This window comes from Nannospalax galili, unplaced genomic scaffold (genome assembly GCF_000622305.1).
Source record: "Nannospalax galili isolate Female #2095 unplaced genomic scaffold, S.galili_v1.0 scaffold107, whole genome shotgun sequence".
NCBI classification, from domain to species: Eukaryota; Metazoa; Chordata; class Mammalia; order Rodentia; family Spalacidae; genus Nannospalax; species Nannospalax galili.
In genome coordinates, this window is record NW_008358490.1 from 2,373,990 (window position 1) to 2,399,573 (window position 25,584).

The 25,584-nt window shown below is 41.0% G+C and overlaps 1 protein-coding gene across 1 annotated transcript in view; it reads left to right on the top strand.

Annotated features, from left to right (window-relative positions):
- Positions 1–25,584, top strand: part of Catsperb (cation channel sperm associated auxiliary subunit beta) — a 116,601-nt gene that overhangs the window by 74,774 nt on the left and 16,243 nt on the right. Inside the window, exons 15-20 of the mRNA XM_008821753.1 lie at positions 2,472–2,626; positions 4,860–5,014; positions 12,115–12,308; positions 15,707–16,042; positions 20,404–20,546; positions 25,305–25,502. Of these exons, the coding sequence (XP_008819975.1) occupies positions 2,472–2,626; positions 4,860–5,014; positions 12,115–12,308; positions 15,707–16,042; positions 20,404–20,546; positions 25,305–25,502 (1,181 nt within the window). The remainder of the gene's footprint in view (positions 1–2,471; positions 2,627–4,859; positions 5,015–12,114; positions 12,309–15,706; positions 16,043–20,403; positions 20,547–25,304; positions 25,503–25,584) is intronic.

Genomic DNA, 25,584 nt, shown 5'->3' on the forward strand with positions numbered 1-25,584 from the left:
TCAATGCTGTTGTAATGAAATGCTTCTTCTAAGTATGTGGTTATTAAATAAATAATAAACTGAAAAAAATCTATTGATGATCACAATGGATGGCCACATCAGCAGTAGCAGTGTCAGCAACAAAGCAGATAAACTCACAGAGTAGACGAGCTTGCCAGTGATATGCAGAGGCAAGCAGGCAGCTTTCTTTTATCTGGGCTGTCACCAGAAGCTGCTGTGCACACTTGAAGTGGGTCTTCTCACTTCTATTAATCTGATCAAGAAAATCTCACAGATGTGCCCAGAGCCTTGCCTCTTAGTTAATTCCAGAGCCAGTCAAGTTGACAACCAAGATTAGCCATCACAGAAGGTTAAGTGTATTAAATGCATTTTTTGACTTTTGATATTTTCAGTTTAAGATTAGCTTATCAGGATATAATTCCATCATAAGTCAAGAAACATCTTACAGTGAAGCTAGAGTCAATAGGATTTACTGATGGATTAGATACAGGTAGAATGTAAGAAGAAGAATTCAGGATGACACAGGTTTTTTAACTGAGCCATAGGAAAAATGCAGTTATCAAAGGAAGACTGGGGATAAGAGAGGTTTGCTGAAGGTTAAAAATGCTGAGTTCTGTTGAAATCCCTTGCCACATTGATTTAGAGCGGCTGGTAGGTAGTTCATCACTGTTAGCCTGGACTTCAAGGAAAAGAATTAAGGATTTAAATTTGAGAATCATCCACATAAAATTGGATTTCAAATCTTAAACCTGGATGAATGTTAATGGGAGTAGAAAAAATGAAGCACTGAGTCCCAGGGGTCAAGAACAGGAGAAAGAGCCAAGAAAGGAGTGGTGTGTGAAAATCAGCCTGGCCTTACTCATCCTCAGACATGGCTTTCCTAGCTCCATCCAGAAGAGGGGACTCTTTCTCCAGAGAAGTGCTGGCTTTGCTAAGTGAATATGGCCACACTCACCAGAACACCTGCAGAATAAAGCTGCTCAGGAGAGAGGACCAAAACTTCAAGGGAAGTGCTGCTCCTCACATATACCTGACCTGCAGGACCAGAAAAGACCATAGTAGAGTCCAGGGGTTCCAGGGAACCACCAGGAAAGGATTTACATCCACCTTTCTTCCATGCCAGAACCTCAAGAACACTGAGGCTATGCAGAGACCAACAGCTCCACCTTAGCCCTTCTGCACACAGTACTAGGAAATAGAATCAACCTAGATGCCCATCAGCTGATGACTAGATAATGAAAATGTAGTACATTTACACAATGGAATTTTATTTAGCTGTAAAGAAAAATGAAATTTGCAGGAAAATGGAGAGACCTGGAAAATGGACTAAGTGAAGCAACCCAGGTCCAGAAAGACAAATGGCTCATGTTCTCTCACATATATAGATCCCAGCTTCAAATTGCTAGATCTGTGTGCTTAACTTGGAATGCCTGTAAAGGTCAGGAATCTAAAAAGGGCCCATGAGAGGGGGAGGGGAAGGGGTTTAAATGGGAACGAGATAGTACACATGTACTATGGAAGGTCAGGGGGCAGGAATACTAGCAGTTAAAAGTTTAACTGGGGATGGGGATCGGGAAGACAGAGGAAAAAGAGGATGCAGATGGGTTAACCAAAGCTAAAAATGTATGAAAACCCCTTATGGAAACCCACTATTTTGTAAGCTAATTTAAAAAAAAAAAAGTTTTTTTAAGGGGAGTTTGAACAAAGGTACTCTGCATTGTTAGATGACGCATCTCCCAAAAGACATGGATTATTAAATGAACATCTCAGTGATGGGTGTGGGATGCTTCCTTATGTGTTACTGGTTGGGGAGGCCTTAGAGGCCCTCAAAACAATATGGGCTATTGTCATTGCTCTTGGTTGCCTATCACAACTACATGGTAAGACCCTATTGCTGACAACACAATACACTTTGGTTTTAGAACACAGAAAATTCAAGCTGGAACTGAGCCCCAAAACTTCTTGGAATTTTTGCATTAAAAAGATATACATACATACGTACGTACATACATACGTACATACATACATATGTACATACATACATACATGTAAAGACCTCAACATACCCAATTTGGGTTTAACATTGCAGTTATACCTATTGATAATTGTTGGTACCCTAAGTATTGTTTTCTCACAGCATCTATCAAGTCAGAATTGGAATTTGCTAGTTTCATGAAAAGAAAGTACCACCAGAGAGACTAAATTCCTTTTCTCTAGATCCTTCAACTAGATACCCCTTTACTCTGTTCCGCTCACCCACTTTGGTGAACATGTTCTGTAGTGATGTGGAACCGGCAAAAGGCTTTCCAAGAATGTAACATACACTAACATGTATTTCACTAATTTGTGAGTCTCAGAGCCCTACTCCCACCACTTAATTTAAACAAGTTTTTACAGGTACAGTATTCTACAAGTACAATTTCTAGTTGTATTATATCAATATCAAGAGATTTCTGTTTATTCCCTAACAGGATTAGGAAGATATACTAAGATTGGAAAACTTAATGATAAAATCTTCACATTGTACTATGACCACTTGGGATTCATACACAAACTGAATCCAGATCACTTTGACCCTGGTCCAAAACTTAAAGCCTTTGGGACTTCTACCAGTATTTTTGATCAGGTCAGTGTCATGATGCATTGAAACGGTTTACCTTATTTGGAGAATAGATGACACAGTCTATACACAGAGCAATGGGAAGGCGTTTTCCTTAGGACAAACTCTTGTTAGTGTATTTTGCTAAAGAAAGAATTTTTCCATATGCGTGAACCCCTCCAAAACCTTCACTAAGTCCCACACAGGGTTATATATGTCCAGTCCCACCCAGGATATCCTCATGCAGTGCTTTCACAGGAGAGAAACATCAGTTCTTCTAAACTATATCTGTTACTAGCAATTCAGGCCCAGTAAAGTGGGTTTTCTACCCCCAAGGTTGGCCATGAGGAAACGTGAGTTCTGACTCACCTTTCTTCTTCCATGCTAAACCTTCCCACCTTCTTTTCCTAATGCCAGCATAGGACAGAGTTCTGTCCTGCACAGATGATAAATAGATAGAGACTTTGGAATAATTACAATGTGTAATGTGCTATTTATGAAGGTATATATGCCCAGGAACTCATCATTAGCACACAGTCATGAAATTGATATTCATCAGCAAATAGCCAAGAATCAAACATATTTCACTGGGGTTTAATAAAATCTGGTCTTTGTTTTAAAGAAAATAGACCATAGGATGAATCTATTTTTAAAAGATCAATCCACACACCAACCCAAGTCTGCAGTTAGATAGGATAGCGTTTTGGCATCCTCTGTCTGAGATACATACGCAAAGTGAAGAGAGGAACTTGTGGGAGAGGGTGAGATGCCTCCATGCACGTTGCTTAAGCCTGGGGTGTGGATTCTGCAAATGTACAAAGTAGACAATGTGAACAGTCTGGTAGAAATAACAAACCCCAGCTACATCAGCTTTTCTCTAACTTCACAATTTTACAGAAAGTAATTTAGTTGCCTTCAGTGAAAGTTGAAATTGCTAAAATGGAAAAACTATAAGAATGTTTATACTTGGGACAAGTTTAAGACTCTCATACGCCATTATGCAATGGGTTACCTTTCTTTCCACATTGAACATGCATCCCCTCTGGGAAAAAAAATAATGATCACTAGCTCTTTCTGCATGTGTCACACACTGTTGTGAACTCATCATCTTTATAACAACTATCTCCATTTTACTTATGAAAAAATGAGACACAGAGGATAAATAAGTACCCAAATTGTGCAGCTGTTCATCTATTAGAATCTGAGGCAGCTGGCTTCAGGATCTGTCCTTTTAGTCACCTTATTCCCCGTTCTCCTCCATTCTTGGTGGGTCCCCAAAATTCAGAAACTGATAGGAATAATATGACAGAAATGTGTCTTGGAGGCACTACCTGATAGATGTAGCCTCGGACTGCACTACTAGCCCATCATTTGCCACCTAGCAACAATGTCAGCTCCAACCTCTCTGAGGCTAGTACTCCTCTGTTTTCTCACTAAAAGTTCCCCAAACTGAGCAGCTCAGGATTGGAGAAGTGAACTTTGAAAAGACCAACAGGTCAGAAATCTAGGCCAAAGGTGACCTTTCGGGAAAGTCTATGGGTCAGAGAAGGTGGGAAAGGAACATGCCAGCAGAGACCAGAGCCAGGATTCACAGCACAGAGCGTGAGACTCAGCATCAGAAGCAGAGAGGAGATGCTTCACAGGGTCCTTCCTAAATAATTAAGAACCCAATTCTGATGAGATCCAGTGCATTCGGGATAGTGTCACCATAGACAGAGAACCCAACACTGAAATCTGCACCTCCCAATCCTTATGATAGAAATCGGGTCTTTATACACTCTTCCACTGCAGCCTCCTCCAAAAGCTACATGAAGCTCAAACTGAGTCTTTAAAAATATTTTACTACTTTTATTTTATGTGTATGAGTGTATTTATTGCCTACATGTATATAAATGCACCCATGTCATGCAATGCCCACTAAGGCCAGAAGAGGGTGTCATATACCCTGGAACTGGAGTTAGCCATCACGTGGGTTCTGGGAGACCTGGGTCCTCTGCAAGAGCAGCCAGTGGTCTTGACCACTGAGCTATCTCTCCAGCCCGTCAAACTGAGTCTTTATTACCAGAATTCCTTTTCTTCCTCAGCAGAAGAATATAATTTCCCTTCAAAGATATTCAGAGACCACATTGATTTTGCACTCCAATCGATAAATAAAACAGTATTGTTTTGATATGAATGGGAAAAATTCTGTTATTTGAATTGCATTATAATTGAAGCATAAAATACTTAAAATACAATATTTACTTTTCTCTAATTCTAGAGTCCTGATTTGGGATTTGAAACTGCACTTGCCCCACAGTATATCTCTCCCAGGGAGATACTTTTTTTTGCTTATGTACCTCAAAATGAGTCTCCCTCCACTATGTATAAAAAGAAGTTCAAAAATATTCACTATGGAAAAGCAATACACTTCAGGTAATTAATGATTTGCTTACACTTATTTAGGTTGCATAATAATCTTTAGAATCTAAATTTTGAGCCTATTTTTTTAGACCACTGAGCTATCTCTCCAGCCCGTCAAACTGAGTCTTTATTACCAGAATTCCTTTTCTTCCTCAGCAGAAGAATATAATTTCCCTTCAAAGATATTCAGAGACCACATTGATTTTGCACTCCAATCGATAAATAAAACAGTATTGTTTTGATATGAATGGGAAAAATTCTGTTATTTGAATTGCATTATAATTGAAGCATAAAATACTTAAAATACACAATATTTATTTCTCTAATTCTAGAGTCCTGATTTGGGATTTGAAACTGCACTTGCCCCACAGTATATCTCTCCCAGGGAGATACTTTTTTTTGCTTATGTACCTCAAAATGAGTCTCCCTCCACTATGTATAAAAAGAAGTTCAAAAATATTCACTATGGAAAAGCAATACACTTCAGGTAATTAATGATTTGCTTACACTTATTTAGGTTGCATAATAATCTTTAGAATCTAAATTTTGAGCCTATTTTTTTAGGATTTTTTTGGTCCAATAGAATCTTTATACTTTTCTTTTTGTCTTTTGGAGATAGGGTCTCCCTGTAGCCCCAGCTGGCCTAGAACTATGTAGACCAGGCTGGCCTTGAACTCACAGAGATCCGCCTGCCTCTGCCTCCCAAGTGCTGGGACTACAGGCATGCACCACCACGCCCGGCTCATACTTTTTTACATCCTTCAAGTCAAAGTACACTATGAACTCCAAGTTGTCTTATATGATGTTTGAATTATAGAAACGGTACCATTTATATCAGTACCATCAGGCTAAACTATAGGAATGTGTGTTCCTTATCCTGAATACCAAAATATCCTGGATACACTGGACATTCTTGTCCAATCTTTACTCAACTACAATAATCCTATTTCCTAGAGACAGGTATTCTAATATGTTGGGAACCATCTTTCATGATATAATGCATGATAGGGTATTATACAGAATTCTCAGGAACATTTACTTCTAAGATTTTGGCAGGAGCCAATGAGCTTTAACAATATCTTTAAAGTCTAAAAACTCTTTTAAGGATGATTTTAATTCTATAACCACCAAATATAAAATGACAACAAAAAGAGAGAGAGCAAAGTGGGATTACCAGAGACTTACAGCTGTGGTCTGAATGGTTGTAGTCCCACAAAATTCTACATTGAATCCTAACCCTCAAGGTTGTGTTATGGGAATGAGTAGGCATAAGGGCTCTGCCCTTATAAATGGGATTAGTGCTCTTATAAAAGAGAACCCAGAGAACTAGCTGGATCCTCCTACCCTGTGAGGATAGATGCAGAACACCCCGTTCATGGACAAGAAAATGGCCCCTTAACCAAACACAGAAAGTGCTGACACCCTGACCTTGGATGTCCCATCCTCTAGAATTGTGAGGAACATATTTTTATTGTTATTTAGTTTAAGGTATTTTGCTACAGTAGCTTAAACAGACTGAAATACTTACTCTGTCCCAAAGATATGGGCCCATTATTATAGTAGGATGAAATCTCTACGTTATATGTGTTCTGGGCTGTCAGTACATGCCTTATCCACAGTCAAAACCATGCTCGCTTAGAAGCAGAAATGAATATAGGAATCAGGCATAATATAAGAAATACTAACTGTATTTTTAATAGGGTTAGAAAACTTTTTATCTCTAAGAATAGTGTGTCAGTTGTCCCGAGTTATTTTGTTTATTTCATGGCTTTTGTACACTTCAGGTCAATTTATCTGTTCATGACATTTCAGATCAGTCCATGTCTATGTGGGTACTTCCTTAGAGAAAACTTATTAAATCAGTTTTTAAAAGGTTAATGTGGGTGTGGTGGTACATATCTTTAATCCTAGCCCTTGGGAGGCAGAAGCAGACAGATTTCAGAGTTTAAGACCAGCCTCATCTAATAGCAAGTTCTAGGTCAGCCAGGACTGCATAGTGAGACCCTGTCTCAAAAAACAAAAGCAAAGGGACGGGAGAGATGGGTCAGCAGTCATGAGCACTTGCTGCTTTTGCAGACAACCTGGGTTCAATTCTCAGCACCCACATGGCAGCTAACAACTGTCCATAACTCCAGTTCCAGGGGATCTGACACCCTCTTCCTTCCTCGCTGGGCACTGCACATGGGTACACTTACAAGCAGACAGTATACTCATACACATAAAATAAAATAAATAATAAAATATAAAAAACAACAAAAAATATGAACATATTAATACTATTTTAAGGTTAATAATAACTTTTATAATTATTTTTATTATTTTTTATTTCTATTTATTTTTATTTAATGTGTATGGGTGTATTGCTTGCATGTAGGTAGGTCCACCCATGTGATGCAATGCTAGAGGAGATCAGAAGATGGTGTTGGAGCCCCTTGAACTGGAGTTACCAACGGTTGTTAGCTGCCATGTAGGTGCTGGGAATCAAGCCCAAGTTCTCTACAAGAGCAGTCAATGCTCTTAGCCACTGAGTCATCTCTCCAGCCCCTTATAATTATTTTTAAAGCATATGATCATTCTTTTTAAGGACCTGAATATTTGAAACCAGAACAGCACAATCTGTGATCAGATCCAATTACTTTGCCTGGATTTGGATTTGCACAGGAACTAGAGAACAGGCAGCTATAAGACAGAAAATGTGAGCAAAGAGCCAGGATCACAGACTTGGGGTGCAAATAGAACTTCAACTGGACAGTTAAGACTAGGAGAGTCTAGGCCTGGCGTGGTGGCACACGCCTTTAATCCTAGCACTTGGGAGGCAGAGGCAGATGGATCTCTGTGAGTTCAAGGCCAGCCTGGTCTACACAGTGAGTTCCAGGACAGCTGGGGCAACAGGGAGAGAGACCCTGTCTCAAAAAGACCAAAAAAGAATAGGAGAGTCCAAAGAAGGAGACCAGCAATAGGCCAAAGGCAGACATCTAGGCAGTCAGGGGGGAAGCAGTGGGAGCATTCCTCCACTTTACAAAACTGATTCAACACTAACTACTTGCAAGGTAGATGCTGTGGTTGAGGGAGGAATATTTCCAAGCCCGTGCACACCTGGAGCCCAAGAAGCAAGACAGACATGTGGTTACCACCGGATTACCACCCTTGACATGAATCAGCAAGCACTGAAAGTGTTTACGAGGGGGCTGAACTCTTTGTTTGAGAACCTGGGGAAGTTCCTCTTAGAATACCATTCAAATTCTTTAGTGGGACTCAAAGCTCTTCCTGGGCTTCACTCTCAAATGACCTCTCCGCTGTCATCACTACACTGCTATCACTCTGCTTTTCTTTTGCTTTATTTATCTCACTGGTCTTGTTCCTCTGGCCCTGGGACTCTTCACATGCTGTCCTCTCCACCTGGAATCTTTCCCCCACTACTGCTCTTTATTCACCCTCATTCTGATCTTAGGAGTTTAAGTGGGAGAAGAGAAGTGCGATAAAGAGGCCAAAGGTCTTCCAGATGGAGCCCTGGGTCCTCTTCCAGCTAGTGGCAACTGCTGGGCCATACTGTCTCTGAAGCCAACCACAGTATTGGGCCCTCCATCCCTCTAGTGGCCCTCCTAGGCAGCACTTCTGTGCTTCCTGCTTCTCTGCTCTACCCCAGCACTACCTTTGTTCCCCACAAATAAACATCATCTTGTATTTTATGTTAACATTCTAGAACTCTTTAGCACGTGTGTGTATTAAAACTTATTAGGTTAGCTATGTACATTCTCAGAACTTGCCTTTTTCATATGATATTATGATTTAATTTTCCATACGCTTCGCAAAATTATTACATTTATTTGTGTGTGAGAAAGAAAGAGAGAGTGAGAGAGAACATGAGGAGGTCAGAGGACAGCTTTGGGAGTCAGTTCTTTCCTTACACCATGTAGGTCCCAGGGATCAAATCAGATCATCAGGCTTTGCAGCAAGCACCTTCACCCACTGAGTCATCTCACTGGCCTTCCATATGCTTTAAAAATTTTCTTCACATTGATAGCTGTATTTGCAATTCATTCATACAAATGGACCACAGTTTAACTACTCTCTCACATAACAATTTTGATCATTTGCTCTTCATTTCAAAGCTTGCCATCTGTCTAGAACAGGTTTTACGTATGGTGTCAAGTAGGGATATGATTTTCTTCACTGATACGTGGACAATCAGTTGTCTGTCTGGGCTCCCCCTCTCCACACTGATCCACTGATCTACATCATGGTGCTGTGACATAGCACAGTTTCTGTGTTTACATTGGTCTGTGTCTAGTCTATTTCCTTTTTTTTTTTTTTGTGGTGAGGTGCAGTAAGGTAAGGTCTCATTATGTAGCCTAAGCAGGTCTTGAATTCCTGGTGATCCTCCTGCCTCAGCCTCTCCATTATGGTTTCTTCAGTCTCCCTGATGTCCTTGTCTTGATGTTTACCATGTCTATATCACTTTATGTAATACTTGTAAATCTATGCCTCTTGCTGGCTTTTCTTGGCTTTTTATCATTCATGTGAATATTAGACTCAGCTTGACAAGCTCCATTAAGAAGGAAAAAACTTATTCATAGAAATTATATCTTTCAGCAATCAGATTCTGCTTTCTATCTGTAACTGGATTGTGGGTGGGAATTTCTTGCTTTCTCAAGTGGCTAAATAATTCTGCTTAATTCTCTTTTTCTGTTTTGTTTTGTTTGGTTGCCTGCATATATGTGCACCACATGTGAGCAGTGCCTGGGAGGGTCAGAAGATAGCATCTGATATTCAGAACTGGAGTTAGGGATGGTTGTTAGCCACCATATGGATGCTGGGTACTGAACAGCAGACAGAGTTCTTAACTGCTGAGCCATCTCACCAGTCCCACTGTACACAATTTTTAAAACAGTTCAAGTTTGCTGGGCATAGTGGTGCATGCCTTTAATCCCAGCACTTGGGAGGCAAAGACAGGCAATCTCTGTAAGAGTAAGGTCAGCCTGTTCTACAGGGTGAGTTCCAGGCCAGCTGGGGAGAGCCCAGGGAGAGCCTGTTTCAAAAAAAAAGTTCAAGGTGAGGGACTGGAGAGATGACTCAGCGGTTGAGAGCAATGACTGCTCTTGCAGATGACCCAGGTCTGATTACCGGCACCCACATGGCAGCTAACAACCATTTGTAACTCCAGTTCCAGGAGATCCAACACCCTCTTCTGACCTCTGCGCGCATTTTATGACATGGGTGCACTTACATACATGTAGGCAATACACTCATACACATAAAATAAAATAATAAATAATATTTTTAAGTTAAAGTTGAGCCTGGGTTACATACAGGCTAGCCTGGGCTATATACCAAGATTGTCTTTAAAAAAGAAAAAAAGCTTCATGTATTTGAAAAGTAGTCAACCTAGACCCATCTTGCCAGAATGAATTTTTTTTTTTTTTTGGTCTTTTTGAGACAGGGTCTCCCTGTAGCCCCAGCTGGCCTGGAACTAGCTATGTAGACCAGGATGGCCTCGAACTCAGAGATCCACCTGCCTCTGGCTCCCAAGTGCTGGGATTAAAGGCATGTGCCACCATGTCCCGCATGAATTATCATTTTTTAAAGGTAACAAAATGATGAGAAAGAGCACTGAAATCATTTTGTTGAATCACCAACAGGGCACTTTAACATTTCCGCATGCATTCCAGCACTTTCCACTTTGTTCTTTTCATTTGAGCATTGTAATAGGACCATCTTCCTGTGTCATTAAAACTCTGTACACACCACTTTAGTCGTTACCTTTTCCTCTGGTAAACTGTATAGCAGCCATTGCTTTTTTTTTTTATGTGTATGAGTGTATTTCCTGCATGTATGTGAGTGCATCCGTGTCGTGCAATGCCGCGGAGATCAGAAGAGGGCTTCGGATTCCCCTGGAACTGGAGTTAAGGACGGTTCGTAGCCGCCATGTGGGTGCTGGGAATCAAACCCAGGTCCTCTGTAAGAGCAGTCAGTGCTCTTAACCGCTGAGCCGTCTCTCCAGCCCCAGTAGCCATTGCTTTTTAAAAAATGTTTTATTTTTATGCGTATGAGTGTATTGCCTGCGTGTATGTAAGTTCACCCATGTATGCAGTGTCCTCGGAGGTCAGCAGAGAGCATCAGATCTCCTGGAACTGGAGTTACAGATGGTTGCTAAGCGACCATGTGGGTGCTGGGAATGGAACCTGGATCCTCTTTGAGAGCAGCCAGTGCTCTTAGCCGCTGAGTCATCTCTCCAGCCTCTGTAGCTGTTGCTTTTGTTGGCACTTCCTATTTCTAACTTTCACAGTAATTCTGTGATGAATATCCTTGTATTTCAAGTATTTCCTTGAGGTAGATATAGATGAGGACCAGCATGATGATTTGGTGGGTAAAGGTGCTTGCTGCCAGGCCTGACAACCTGAGTTCCATTCCTGGAACCCACGTGTCCTCTGATCTCTACACACATGCAGTGGCACAAACATACCCATACACACACACACACACACACACACACACACACACACACAATCAATCAATCAATCAATCAATCAATGCAATTTTTTTAAAAGATAGATACATATTCACAGACCAAGGGAATCAGGATGGGGAAGGGGATAATAATGTGTGTGTTCTTAATACATGGTGTCAAATTGCTTTCTAGGAAGTTTGTCTTCATTTACAATCTCATCAGTAGTGGACGAGTATCTATTTCCATTCAATCAGCACCACTACTGAACCCTGTCATTTTAAAATACTTATTTGCTGAGGACGTGGTTCAATGGTAGAACACTTGCCTACCATTCATGAGGTCCTAGGTTTGATCCTCAGCATTAAAAAGGTAGTCAGATAGATAGATGATAGATAGATGATTGATTGATAGATAGATGATAGATAGATAGATAGATAGATAGATAGATAGATAATCTTTGCTGATTTTAGAGTGAAAAATTGTGTCCCACTGTTGTAAATGCCATTTTGCTGACAACTAATGAGTTTGAACAAATGTTAGCCAAAAGTTCATTTGTTAGCTAGGGATGGTCTATTTTATTTATTTGTAAATCATATGCTCATATACATGCTCATTTAAGCTGCTGAATTATCCAAATTATTTGATGTTTGTTGTTTATTTTTAGTAAAAAAGGAATAGCTTACATCAGAAAAGTATTCTTTCACAAGTCAATACTTGAAGGATTTTATTCCTCAGTTCTTGCAGAACTAATAGAGCCTTTTGGTGTCGAGGAAGTGGGTGACAGCCCTTGTGTGGCTAGTTCTATCTCCATTAAATCTTCTGGGGAGAACATATACAGACTGACTCTTCAGTCAACTGGTAAGCATAAAATATAATCTATCTTGGATGGTCAAAAAAATTTTTAATTTCCTTTGGAGAAGACCTCATGTTCATTTATAAAATAATAGTTGTAATTGTGGGTGTCTAGATGGTTCTGGGAATTGGACCTAGAGCCTTGCAAATGTTAGGCAAGTACTCTATCACTAAGCAACATTACCTTCCTTTCTCTCAAATTCTAGTCCAACTGGCAATCTACCAAAGCTTGCAGATACTTAAGTTCTAGGAACAGTTGTACCTAACACAATGAAACCCACCTATGACTTCATTAATATTTCATGTTCATTATTCATTCCAATGAGACTAGTTATGTCTTAAATGGTGCTTAAAAGAAAGATGAGAATTTTATATCAACCAAAAGTAAATTTCTAAATGAAAAATTTTTAATGAGGCTTGGTGGTGCATACTTTTAATCACTCAGGAGGCAAAGGCAGGCCATCTCTGTGAGTTTGAGGCCAGCCTGGTCTACACAAGCAGTTCCAGGCCAGACAAGGCTGCATAATGAGACCCTGTCTCAAAAAAAATTTTTTTAAAGAATATGCAGATTTTGCCCTACATAATAAAAAATGAATTTGAAACACTTATATGGGATATTTCTATTTCAAAGATTATTTACTAGATAATAACAGAAATTAGTATCATTTGGGAGATGACTCAGTAATTAAGAGCACATACTATTCTTACAGAGGACCCGAATTCAGTTACCAACTCCCATATTTGACAGCTCCTAACTTCCTGTAGCTCCAGCCTCAGGAGGACCCAGTGCCTAAGACTTTCATGTGCATCTGCACCATACCCCCCCCACACATGATTAAAAGTAATTATTAAATATTTCATAATTTAATGTTTAAATAATTTAAAATATTTAATAATGTAAATGTAATAATTAAAATAATAAAATTAATTCCTTATTGCAAGGATTTAGGTTCTCCTCTGAGTAACTGGGAAGCCGTTGGAGGGGTTTACCTGGAAAATGATCTGATCTGACTTCTATTTTAGCAAGATTACTTTGGCTGCTGTGTTAAAACTAGACTAGGCAGACAATATAGAGAGATGAGGAAAACAGAGAAACCAGCTGAAGGCAGTTGCAGTCATCAGGTAGGAGATCATGTTAAACTTTAGATGCATATTACTCATCCAAGTACCTAATCTGTACCTGCCTAGCATGCACAAGGCTCTGGGTTCAGGCTCCAGTACCAAGAGAAACAGCTGCAGGAGGGAGGAGAAGGATGACAGAGCAAGAGGAGACAGTTCCACTGGAATGCAGAAAAATCAGTAGAAGTATAATATTTAATACTAAGGGAAACTGGAAAATGAGTGGAACTAAATAAAGGACATGGCCTGAGGTCTAACCATGGGCATTCCAACACCAAGTGTTTGGAGATGGGCAAGAATGGTTAAAGGAGACTGGATGATCTGGTCAAAGAAGACCTAAGAGAGAATGTGTCTCAAAGGCCAAGCAAGTGAGGATGGTGGTCCAAGGAGGGAGTACACCTGTGTTACATGTCACTAGTAAGGCAAATGAGATGAAGAATGAGAAGTAATCAGCAAGTCATTGGTGACCTTGGCTGTTGGCCCTTCCAGTCTTTCTGGCCCCTTTTCTGAAATGGTTCCTTAGCCTTGGGAGGAGAGAGTATGATATAGGTGTCCCATTTAAGGCTGGACACTCTGCAGTCTCTTATTCTCTGCACATTGACCAGTTGTGGGTCTCTGTGTTAATCACTATCTGCTTCAAGAAGAAATATCTCTGGTGAGAGGTGATAGATACACTAGTTCATGGATATAACAATAAGTTATTATGGATTGGTTTACTACTATGGTCATTTAGCAGAGTAATAGTAGTAGGTTCTCCCCTATGGCCTGGAACCTGTGTAGCCGCAGGTTCTTGGCCCTGATAACAGTGCCAAGTATGAGGTCCATGTTGTGAAGTGGGCCTTAAATCTAATCAGAAAGTGGTTATGGTTACTCCCATAAAATTCATACCACTATTACACCAGTGGGCATATCTTACCAGGCCAGTCATTATTGTAGCTCTCAGGGTTCACAGCTGGGTAACATTGATGATTACTTTTCTCTTCTAATAGTATGCATAGCACTTTCCAGCACTGTGAAAACTAGCCAGTAGGGATGAAGCTTCAAAGTCAGTACCAGCTTGATTTCTCCATATTTGTTCTACAACTTATGTATGTACTGTCTTCAGCACTAGGGCCTTACCACCAAGTTCTGGAGTGTAACTAAGAGCAACAGCAACAGCCAGTACATTTTGAGGATGTGTGGGACCCTCCCCTGTCAACAACTCCAAAAGAGGGAGCCCATTCTGGGATTATATGCCTTTGTGTGTGTGTGTGTGTGTGTGTGTGTGTTCATGCACTGGTGCATACATGGGGGTGCACATATCCATGTGCATGCTTGCAGAGGTCGGGGAGGATATCAACTATCTTTTGTTTTCACTGTCCACTTTAGTTTTTGAGGATAAGATCACTGAATGTGAAACGTGTATCTCTGCTGGATGGCCAGCAGGCTCCAGGGATTCACCTGTCTCTGTTCCCACCCAGTGCTGGGGTTACAGACATGTACACCCATCCCCAGCTTTTACATGCATGCTAGGAATTTGAACTCGGGCTCTCTTGCCTTCACATTAAGCACTCAACCCACTGAGTCATCTCCCCAGGCCCTTATCATGTACATTTTGCTTTGATGTTGTATGAGATATCTTCTCAGATATTTTCACCATTTTAAAACTGGTGGCTTGCTTTCTTCATGAGTATTGTTTTTGTTTTGGAGTTTCTGTTTTGTTTTGTGTTTTGGTTGAGTTGTTCAACTTTGTTTTGTGTTTGGAGGGAGGGGTGTGTGTGTGTGTGTGTGTGTGTGTATGTATTGCGCATGTGTGTGTTTGTCTATTTAAGCAGTCTTCGACATGGCCCTGGCTAGCTTGGAACTTGTGAACTAGACTGGCTTCAGTCCTTGCCTCTTCTGAGTACTGAGATTATAGTCATGTGTCACATCTGGCTTTTCTTTACGACTTTTAGGAATTCTTTGTATATTGACGGGCTGGAGAGTTGGCTCCATGGTTAAGAACACTTGCTGTTCAGTCATGAGACAGGGAGGAAAGGAGAGAAAGAAAGATTCTTGGACCTACATACTTTTTTCCCTGCTGAGAATTTTATAGAACAGTTTCATAGTAAGCATTAAAATATAGGTTTGTGTGTGATGATGAACTCCTCTAGTAAATTTTAATAATAACATGAAGTTTAGCAAATGTATTATCAAGTTCATAGTTTAAAAAACTTAAATGCTACATTTAGCAGTTATTCCCACCAGTGTGCTTAGCAAATATTGGCTATTGTCTTTTATATCAAATCTTTTCTTTTTATCTCCAGATCCCAAAGATATATTTATAGATACAGATGTAGAGAAGACAGTGGTGATACCTGGTTATAGCAGTTTTCTGATCACACGCATTGTAGATAGTAAGAATGTTGAATCGCTGGCTACCATGCCTAAAGCTGTATACCCAAATATGGACTTTGCGGCAGAATCTTGGTTCTTATACAACTTTGGACAAAGTAGTGGACGGAAGTGGACTATAGATGTAAAACCTTGTAATTACTGGTTTCAACAATTCCAGTATGATTTTCTGTCCCTCAACCTTATAAAATACATTGATGTGGGAAACAAAAAGAAATTTGAAGTTAAGATTATACCTAATACAAAAGGTAAGTTTGTTTTTATTGGAAAAATCAAAAGGGGTCTCTTCTTGAATATAAAGTATGCCCTTTTAGCCAGGCATAGTGGTACATGCCTTTAAGCCCAGCACTCGGGAGGCAGAGACAGGTGGAAGTCTGTGAGTTCAAGGCCAGCCTGGTCTACATAGTGAGTTCCAGACAAGCTGGGGTTATAGCAAAACCCTGCCTCAAAAAAAGACCCCCCCTCCAAAAAAGAAGTGTTTCCAGAATTAAATATTTAGGCTACCCTCCACTCAGAATGCCAGTGTTCAGGAGACATGTGTTGGTAGCAAGGAATCATGTTTATTATTTATCATATGATGAAGGAGCTGTTTCCTTAAAGCTCTATCATCCTAGGCTCAGGGCCTGTGATGGTAAGTGTTAACTGTCAGTCTGACAGACTCTAGAATCACCTAGGAGACAGACCTCTGAGTGCGCTTCTGAAGGATTATCTTGATTACGTCAATTGGTGAGGAAAGACCCATCTTAATTTCTGGGGAGATCATTCCCTGTGCAGAGGATCCTGGATTATGTGAGTAGAGCAAGCGAGCTGAACAGTAGTATGAATTAGTGTGTTACTCTCTGCTCCTTAACTGTGGATGCAATGCGACCAGCTGCTTCAAGCTCCTGCTCCCTTGACTCATGCCCTAAAATAAGCCCTTCCTTGCTGACAGTGCTTTTGTCAGGGTATTTTATCACAGCAATAAGAAAAGAAACTAAGAGAGGGCAGAAAAGTTTTATGGGCAGGGAAGGAGCTAGTGAGGCTACAGACTGGACAGGTCTTGGCCAGTAAGGGCCTGTGTCGTCTCCAGAATATCATAATGGATTTTAACCTTGTACTGCTATATTACTAAGGAAGGTTAGCAGTCTGAATGTGCCAACTAAAGAGATGAATACTAGAGAAAAACAGAGGAGATTTAATCAATGTGACAATTGGGAAGAACAGATAAAGAGGTTCAGTGACCTGTCTTCTTTGGAGTACTGTCAGGATGTGCTTCAGGTCTCAATGGAAGATGAAGTGGGCCAAGAACAATCGAGCAGTGTTAGTCAAGGTGTGGTCTGGTTGATCACTATCTCAGTTTGGGGTTGGTCTACATGGTGGTTCTCAAGCATAAGGAGACAAGCTAGGTCCTGAGAGATGGTTGCTCCTGCTCATCTGCAAAGCTGTGCTGCTATTCCAGTATACAGTGACTTCATTCAGGTTTAGGACAATGATTGGAAGATGGGGGTCTGGAACATGAAGGACATTGTTCAGGAAAGAGCATATCTCCTTGAGTACCCAACCAGAAGGGAAGAGAGAGAGAAGGGACTTGTGCTTAGGGCTGTAAACATGGACATTTTGCACTCAGTCTGAGTGCCTTCCATTTTGTCTGGGTTGTCACAAGGCCTTATTAAAGATCATAAAATAAGTGCCTCCACTACTCTTGCTTTGTGCTTTCAACCTTGAGGGGGTTGATAGGATATATATTTTTGGGGAATGAGTTTTCTACTTCATAATAACAAGACTCAAAGTGACAAAAATGAGTCACTCTTTTACCACCTTTACAAGACCCGGTGCCCCAGTTGAGCATGAATTTTTTTTTTTTTTTTTTTTTTTTTGTCTTTTTGAAGCGGGTCTCCCTGTAGCCCCAGCTGTCCTGGAACTCACTATGTAGACCAGGCTGGCTTTGAACTCACAGAGATCCACCTGCCTCTGCCTCCCAAGTGCTGGGACTACAGGTGTGCGCCACCACACCCAGCTGAAACATTCATTTTTATAGCCCTAAGCACAAGGCTTTTCTCTTCCCTCTCTTCACTGGTTGGGGATTCAAGGATCTATCTTTCCCATACATCATCTAAATTTCATCCTCTCTCCTCCTCTTCTCATACCCTTCCTGGAAGTTGTTGCCTACATCCTGTTTTGCAGATGTTCAATCTTGTGGCTCAAGCTATTGTAAAAGTCTCCTGCCAGACACAACTGCCCAAGCATCTACCTTAGCCGCCCACCCCCAACCCTTTATGCGTGTACTTAGTCATGTAGCAGGCTGTCTGCATTTTCCTACCCTGAGATAAACCTTTGGTTTGAATGGTGAGTAGCCAAAAGTACAGACAAGCAGATGTTAGCCATTGGGATGGGGACTCAGTGTCTCTGTTTGTCTGAAGCCTACACTCACCTAAGGCACTTTTGTATTAGAAATGGACCTTTGAGGCTGGAGAGCTGGCTTAGTGGTTAAGAGCACTATATCCTCTTACAGAGGACCTGGGTTTGATTCCCAACACCCACATGGCAGCTAACAACTGTCTGTGACTCCAGTTCCAGGGGTATTTGACACCCTCTTCTGACTTCTACAGGCATTGCATGACACAAGTAAACTTACACACATGCAGGCAGGCAATATACTCATACACATAAAATAAAAATAAATAAAAATGAGCCACCATATTTTACTTATTACAGTATCACCAGTTTTTAGATTGGCACTCCTTGAATAATTAATGTGTGTGCAAAGTTAAGCAGAAATCTGGCCCGAAGTAAAGGAGACAGGTACGAAGTGAAGACTGTCAGTGCCAGGCTCTTGTCCTGCTTTTAGTTTCCTTGTGGACCATTCAGTAGTGACCATTTTAACTAAGTCATTCCAGATGTCCACACCTGAGCCATGTTATCTAAACCTTCATCTGGCTCTTACGGTTTTTATTCTCTTCAGATGTCGAAACAAAGACATCAAATTTTTTAGCCCATTTTAGTCACCTATCAGATATCTACAGGTTCAAGTGAAGAATCAGTGTTTTTAGCAAAAGCAGTTTTTGAGTCTCTGCAAAGGAACGTAGGCAGCTGTTACAGCCATCAGAGGTCTCATCTATAGAAAAGCAAACCAGAGCTAGTAAGGTATTGCTCAGTTGTATGGCATCCAAAGTTAGTGTGATTTTTTTAAGTTAAAAAGAGCTAGCGAAGGGGCTGGAGAGATGGGTCAGAGGTTCAGACCACTGACTGCTCTTACAGGTTCAAATCCCAGCATCCACATGGCAGCTAACAATCATCTGTAACTCCAGTTCCAGGGGATCTGACCTCTGCGGGTATTGCATGACATAAATGCACTTACATACATGCAGGCAATACACTCATACACATAAAAATAAAAGTAATAAATAAATAAAAACTTTTAAAAGAGCTAGTGAAGCTACAAACTTAGGTTGTTTTGTTTCTTTTTTCTCTCTTTCTTTTTTTCTTGGTAACTCTTTGCTCTTAAGAGGTAAGGGCCCAGAGTTTCTTTGCCTTCCATCTGCCTCAGGTTTGCCTCTTTGTAGGTACAAATCCAATAAATATACCCAGGAGGTAAATGAATGAAGGAAAGACTTACTGCTTGCATCAGGTAGGAGAATACTGGGAATAATTCCTGAAGCAGTGTCTCCCCAAACAAAGAAAGCAAAAGCATTTATTGGAGAAACTTACACATATTTATACAGTAAAGACCCAACGTCACATGTAGAGAGGGGCACACTCCTGTACATGCTCAGTTCAAGTGCAAGGTCATACATTGCACTTTCAAAAAAAGTGAGGGGTAGGGTCAGCCAGGAATACCACAGGGCAGAAAAGTTAGTATTACAATAAGCAAAGTTTATCCTAGGTCATCTAAAAAGAGTGGGTCAGAGTAACTGGGCTGTTTTGGCTGATTCTTTTTAAGTTTCTCTGGAGGTTCTTATCTCAAAATAATGAACAACAACAAAATTTAAAAAACGTGCTGGAGAGATGGCTCAGCAGTTAACAGTTTCTATTCCTCTTGCAGAGAGGATCAAGTTTGGTTCCCAACACCCACATCAGGCAGGTCACCAACGCCTGGAACTCAAGCTTCAGGGGATCTGATGCCTCCTGGCCTCCATGGGTGTGTGCACGCACACACATCTTTAAAAAAAAATCTTTAGCCTAGCATGCCTTTAATCCCAGCACTTGAGAGGCAGAGGCAGGTGGATCTCTGTGAGTTCAAGGCCAGCCTGGTCTACATAGCGAGATCCAGGCCAGCTGGGGCTACAGGGAGACCCTGTCTCAAAAAGACTGGAAAAAAAAAAAACTTTAAAGAGATATTAACAGTCATTTAAAGGAGAAGCAGGTCCCTGAGCTTCATGAGTATAGGTGATTGTCCCCTACAAGTACCTGCCTAGCAGCCAACAAAGCCAATAGTAGTACCCTAATGACCTCAAAATGCATTTGAGAACCTGGCTGAGGAACAAGGAGGGGAGGGGAGAAATATTTCCCTGAGGAAAATAGAAAATATTTGTGAAGTTAAGTTTTTCTAGGAACTGTTAAAGTTGTAAATCATTAAGTTGTGTTTACAATTCTCATTATATAATGTAAACTGTTGACATTTGTTTCATAGGTATAAAAACGCTCAAAATCCCAACGATAAAACTGGTCATTGGAAACCCAGAATTATTGGAAATTGGATCAGAAGGCTATTTTGATAGTACTACTGATAGTTACCATATGACAATTCATGTAGCCAGCAAATTGTCACGCAAAGTAAGAGATTTTTTAAAATTATGAAATAGTCTGTTAATTATAGAAAATGTAGGATATAAACTAAGAAAAAAACCCGACTTAATCCTACCTATCAAGGATAACTAAGCGCTTTTAACATATTTGATACTTTAAAGGGCAGGGTAGAGGTTAAGAGTGCAGATTAAGGGGCTGGAGAGATGGCTTATCAGGTAAGAGCATTAGCTGCTCTTGCAGAGGACCTGGGTTCAGTTTCCAGTACCCACATGGCAGCTCACAAATGGCTGTAACTCCAGTTCTAAGTAACCCAATGCCCTCCTCTGGCCTCCTTGGGCACTGCATGTATGTGGTGCACTTACATGCAGGCAATATACTTATACACATAAAATACAAAAAATAATTTTTTTTTGTCTTTCTGAGACAGGGTCTCCTTGTAGCCCCAGCTGTCCTGGAACTCACTATGTAGACCAGGCTGGCCTCGAACTCACAAAGATCCACCTACCTCTGCCTCCCAAGTGCTGGGATTAAAGGCATGCACCACCAAGCCCGGCCAATAATAAAATATTTTTAATATTTTATTTATTTTTACTTTATGTGTATGCATGTATTGCCTGCATGTAGGTTAAGTGCACCCATGTCATGCAATGCCCGAGGAGGACAAAAGAGGCTGTCAGATCCCCTGGAACTGGAGTTATGGACAGTTGTTAGCCGCCATGTACATGCTGGGATTTGAACCTGGGTCTTCTGTAAGAACAGCCAGCCCAATAAATAAGATATTTAAAAAAGTTAAAAACCTATGGGCCAGGGAGATGACTCAGCATGTACAGACTCTTATGCACAGCCTGCGGACCTGAGTTTGATCCTTGGATCTCACAAGGTGACAGAAGAGAACTGACTCCTAAGGGTTGTCTTCTGACCTACACATGTATGCTGGGGCAGGCCTACACCTGTACACACACAGAGAGACACACACAGACATACACAGGCACGCACACACACGCATGTGTGCATGCACACTAAATAAAATAAAATGTAAAAAAGAAAAAAATTATCTGTCACATAATTACAGTGCCATATTGTCCCTAAAATGTTTTTAAAATAGCACTTGAAGGCTAGGTACAGTGGTATAGATTTTTAATCCCAGCTACTCAAGCAGCTAGGGGTGGAAGATATAAACTCAAGGTCAGTGTTATGGTTTGAATATGGAATGTCCACACAGAAACATGTTCAAGTGATTGTTTTCCACCTTGTGGCACTGTTTTGAAGACTGCATAGCCTTCAGGAGGTAGGTCTGAGCTGGCAGCAGTCGAGTACTAGAAACTAGCCTTTGAAGTCCATAATCCATTCCTGGTTCCAAACTAGTTTTCTTTGCTTCCTGGTCCACCACCAAATGAGGAGTCTCTACCACATGCTCCTATTCTCATGAACTCCACCATGCCTTCTGTACTGGTGCTTTAGTTGTCAATGATACACCTGGGTAGAGGGACCCTCAGTTAAGGAATTTCCTGCATTGGACTGGCTCGTGGCCATGACTATGGGATCTTCTTGATTACTGAATGAGGTGGGAGGGCCCAGCCCACTGTGGGTGGTGCTGTCCCTGGGTAGGTGGGCCTGTGTTGTATAAGAAAGCAGGTTGAGCAGGGGCCAGGGGAGCAAGTCAGTAAGCAGTGTTCTTCATGGCCTGTGCTTCAGCTCCTTCCTCCAGGTTCCTGCCCTGAATTCCTACCTTGGGCACCCTCGGTGATGAACTATAACCAGGAGATATAAGCCAAATAAACCCTTTCCTTCCCCACGTTAGTACTGGTCAGAGTGTTTTGTCACAGCAATTGAAAACAAAGTCGAGTACATTCCCCACCATGATAGACTGAAACCCTTTGAAACTGTGAGCCAAAAGGAATCTTTCCCCCCTTAGGTTAAGTCAACCTGGGTAACTTGGCAAGACTTTATCTCGATAAATAAATACTAAATAACACTATATACATAACACTATATACTTGGTGTTATATAACACCCAGTTCATAATATTTCTCCAATTTTATAAAAAAATTTAACAGATGGTTTATTCTAATTGAAATATACATAGAATATGGTTTCTTATCCCTTAAATGTTAATCAACAGTCCCTATACCTCCATTTCCTTCCCCTGCCTTTGAATTATTGCATAAATTGAGTCAGTTGTACTGTAGAATGTCTAGTGTTCTAGATTTTTCTGCTTGAAGCTTCCTTGTGAAATCTTAATTAACCTGTACATTTAGTGTTCCACATTTCCTTCAATAGTGAAACCTTCTTAGATTGAGTTTCAATGTGTTTGGCAAAAGTACATGCGTTAGCTCCCCAAGCAGAGATAATCAACTTGTAAGGAGAAGTTTATTTTTGGCTCAAGTTTTCTTTTGGTTTCAGAAGTTCAAGACCACAGTCACTTGGCTGTGTTGCTTTGGGTCTGTGGAGGCACACTGTATCATGACAGGAGCACATGGTAGAAGAGGCATATTTACTGTGTGAAGGCTTGAAGCAAAGAAAGAGAAGGAACTGAGTCCCAATATCCCTTTGAAGGGCATGTCCCCAGTGACCTGACATCCTTCTAAGAGGAGCTTCCTAGAGGCTTCCTGCTGGGTGAGAGCTGAAAGCACCAAGATGAGCAAACAGTTCTGGGCATCCTTGGTTTCCCTCACACCACCCCCTTCTCACAGAGCTCTGTCATTTGCTGCCCCACTCTCTCATGAACTCCTGGACATCTTTCAGCTTGGATATTAATCACCACAGAGTACACAAACTGGTGGGTCCCTGGAGCAAGTGAGAACATACCTCCCGTTCACAGGCTATAAAGCTCAACATGGGCAACAAGAACGCCAACAGAAGTTCTGTGCATGCAAAACAAGGGAAGCGCCAAAATGACAGACAGCTGGCTCCTGACCAGCCCTGACTCACCACCAACCGGAATGGTGAAGAGGAAAAAGGCTCAGCCCACCACCCCTTCCACCAGGCAGGCTCCAGCACTGAAGGAAAGAGCCAGGAGGAGTTAATTCCAACTCTCGTTTTTTTCAAAACTTTTGTTCCTTTTGCTTTCTCGTTTTTCTTTTTACTATATTGTTTTTAATTTTATTTTTTTAAACTTTTATGTTTTTTACTTTTATTCTTCTTACCTTTTTCTGATTTTGTTTACATATTTTCCTTTTATTACATCATCGAAATTTTTCTCTTGCTGTTTTCTGGTTCTTCTTTTTTTTCTTTTTCTTCCTCTCCCTTCCCTTTTCATCATACCTTACCCTACATATTTTTGGCCACGGGATTGGCATGTGGCTCAGTTGGTAAAGTAGTCGTCTAGCACATATGAAGTCCTGAGTTACAGCATCCCCAGCACTATATAAACCAGGTGTGGTGATGTACACTTGTGGTCCAAGCACTTGGGAGGTGGAGGCAGGAGGATAGGGAGTTCTAGGACAGCCTTGAATGCATAGTGAATTCAAGGCCAATCTGGGCTCAATGAGACCCTGTCTCCAAAATACCAAAAAGCAGGGTGGGGAGATGGCTCAGAAGGGAAGGGCACTTGCTGTACAAACATGAGGACCTGAGTTTGAACCACTAGCACCCATGTAAAAAGCCAGACATGGTATGTAACCCCAGTGCTGGGGGTGATGGAGACAGGAGGGTCACTAGGGCTTGCTGGCTGCAAACCTAACTCCAAGTTCAGTGAGAAGACCCTGTCTCAAAGGAGACAAAGCAGGACACCTGACATCTTCCTCTGTCCTCTGCATGAGCACTAGGGCACACATACATGCACACCACATGCCTACCCACACAAATATATACTACACACATACACCACACACCCAAAATAAAGAAAAAGAAAATAACAAAAGAGCCTCAAATTATTTACAAACCAAACTCATCAGGATAACATCAAATTTCTCAGCAGGAATCATTAAAGCCAGTAAAGGGTACAATAGCATATTTAAAGTCCTACGAGTAAATAATGGACCAGCCAAGATTATTCTCTCCACCAAAACTCTTGAAATTTATTTTAAGAAAAAAAAATGACGGAGAAATAAAGACCTTCTAAAATGAACACAAACCAAAGCAATTAATGGACTACTAAGCCAGAATTGTAGAAGATACTTAAAGGAACTCTACGTAAAGAGGAAGAAGAAAAATCATCACAAATGAAAGCTCAAAAGGCATAGATTTAAGCTGAGTATGGTGGCGCACACATTTAATCCCAGCACTCATGAGTGGAAGCAGAGACAGGCAGATTTCTGTGCGATCGAGGCCAGCCTGGGCTTACATGGTGAGTTCCAGGTCTGCTGGGACTCTCTTTATGGGAAACTCCAGCTGAATGCTTTGAAAGGATTTCCAAGGGCTGGCAAGATGGCTCAGCATGTAAAGGCACTTGCCACCAAGCCTGACAACCTGAGTTCCATCCTGAAGACCCATATCGTGGAAGAAAACCAGTTCCCCTCTGACCTACACACACACACACACACACACACACACACACACACACACACACACCACACACCACACCACACAGAAATATATATATTTTAAAAGTTTTAGTAAAAAAGAGTGGCTTCCTCAGTTAATGTCTGTTGGTGTTTTGACTACCCAATTTGATGATGTTTTGTTATCTATTTGCTGTCTATTTTTTACTTTGGATTTATATACACTTAATAAACTCTTTCAAAGAAAACAATTGACTATCATGGATCATTTTCTAGACTGTTCAAAACAACATACTTTGGATGTTTTCAGGATTCTAAACTTCATTTACTTGGATAATTCCAGGGCTCCACTTCCCTAGCTCTGGTTATGTGGGAAGCATCAATGGAGTGCTTTCTTACTACGCTGGTGCCAACGATGAAAAGTAGCTGCAGTTATCTCAGAACTATGCATCATATTCCTAGCAGAGCTATCCCAGCTGAAGACTGGCTTAGTGGAGTTCACAAAGACAGTCAGGGTTTCAATATGATCAAAACTCTGCCGGTAAGAAATCTAGCCATCGTGCTTTGAGAGTACCAGTGATGTAGTTAGTCCTCCTGTTTGCATCGCGTCAATGACCATTATG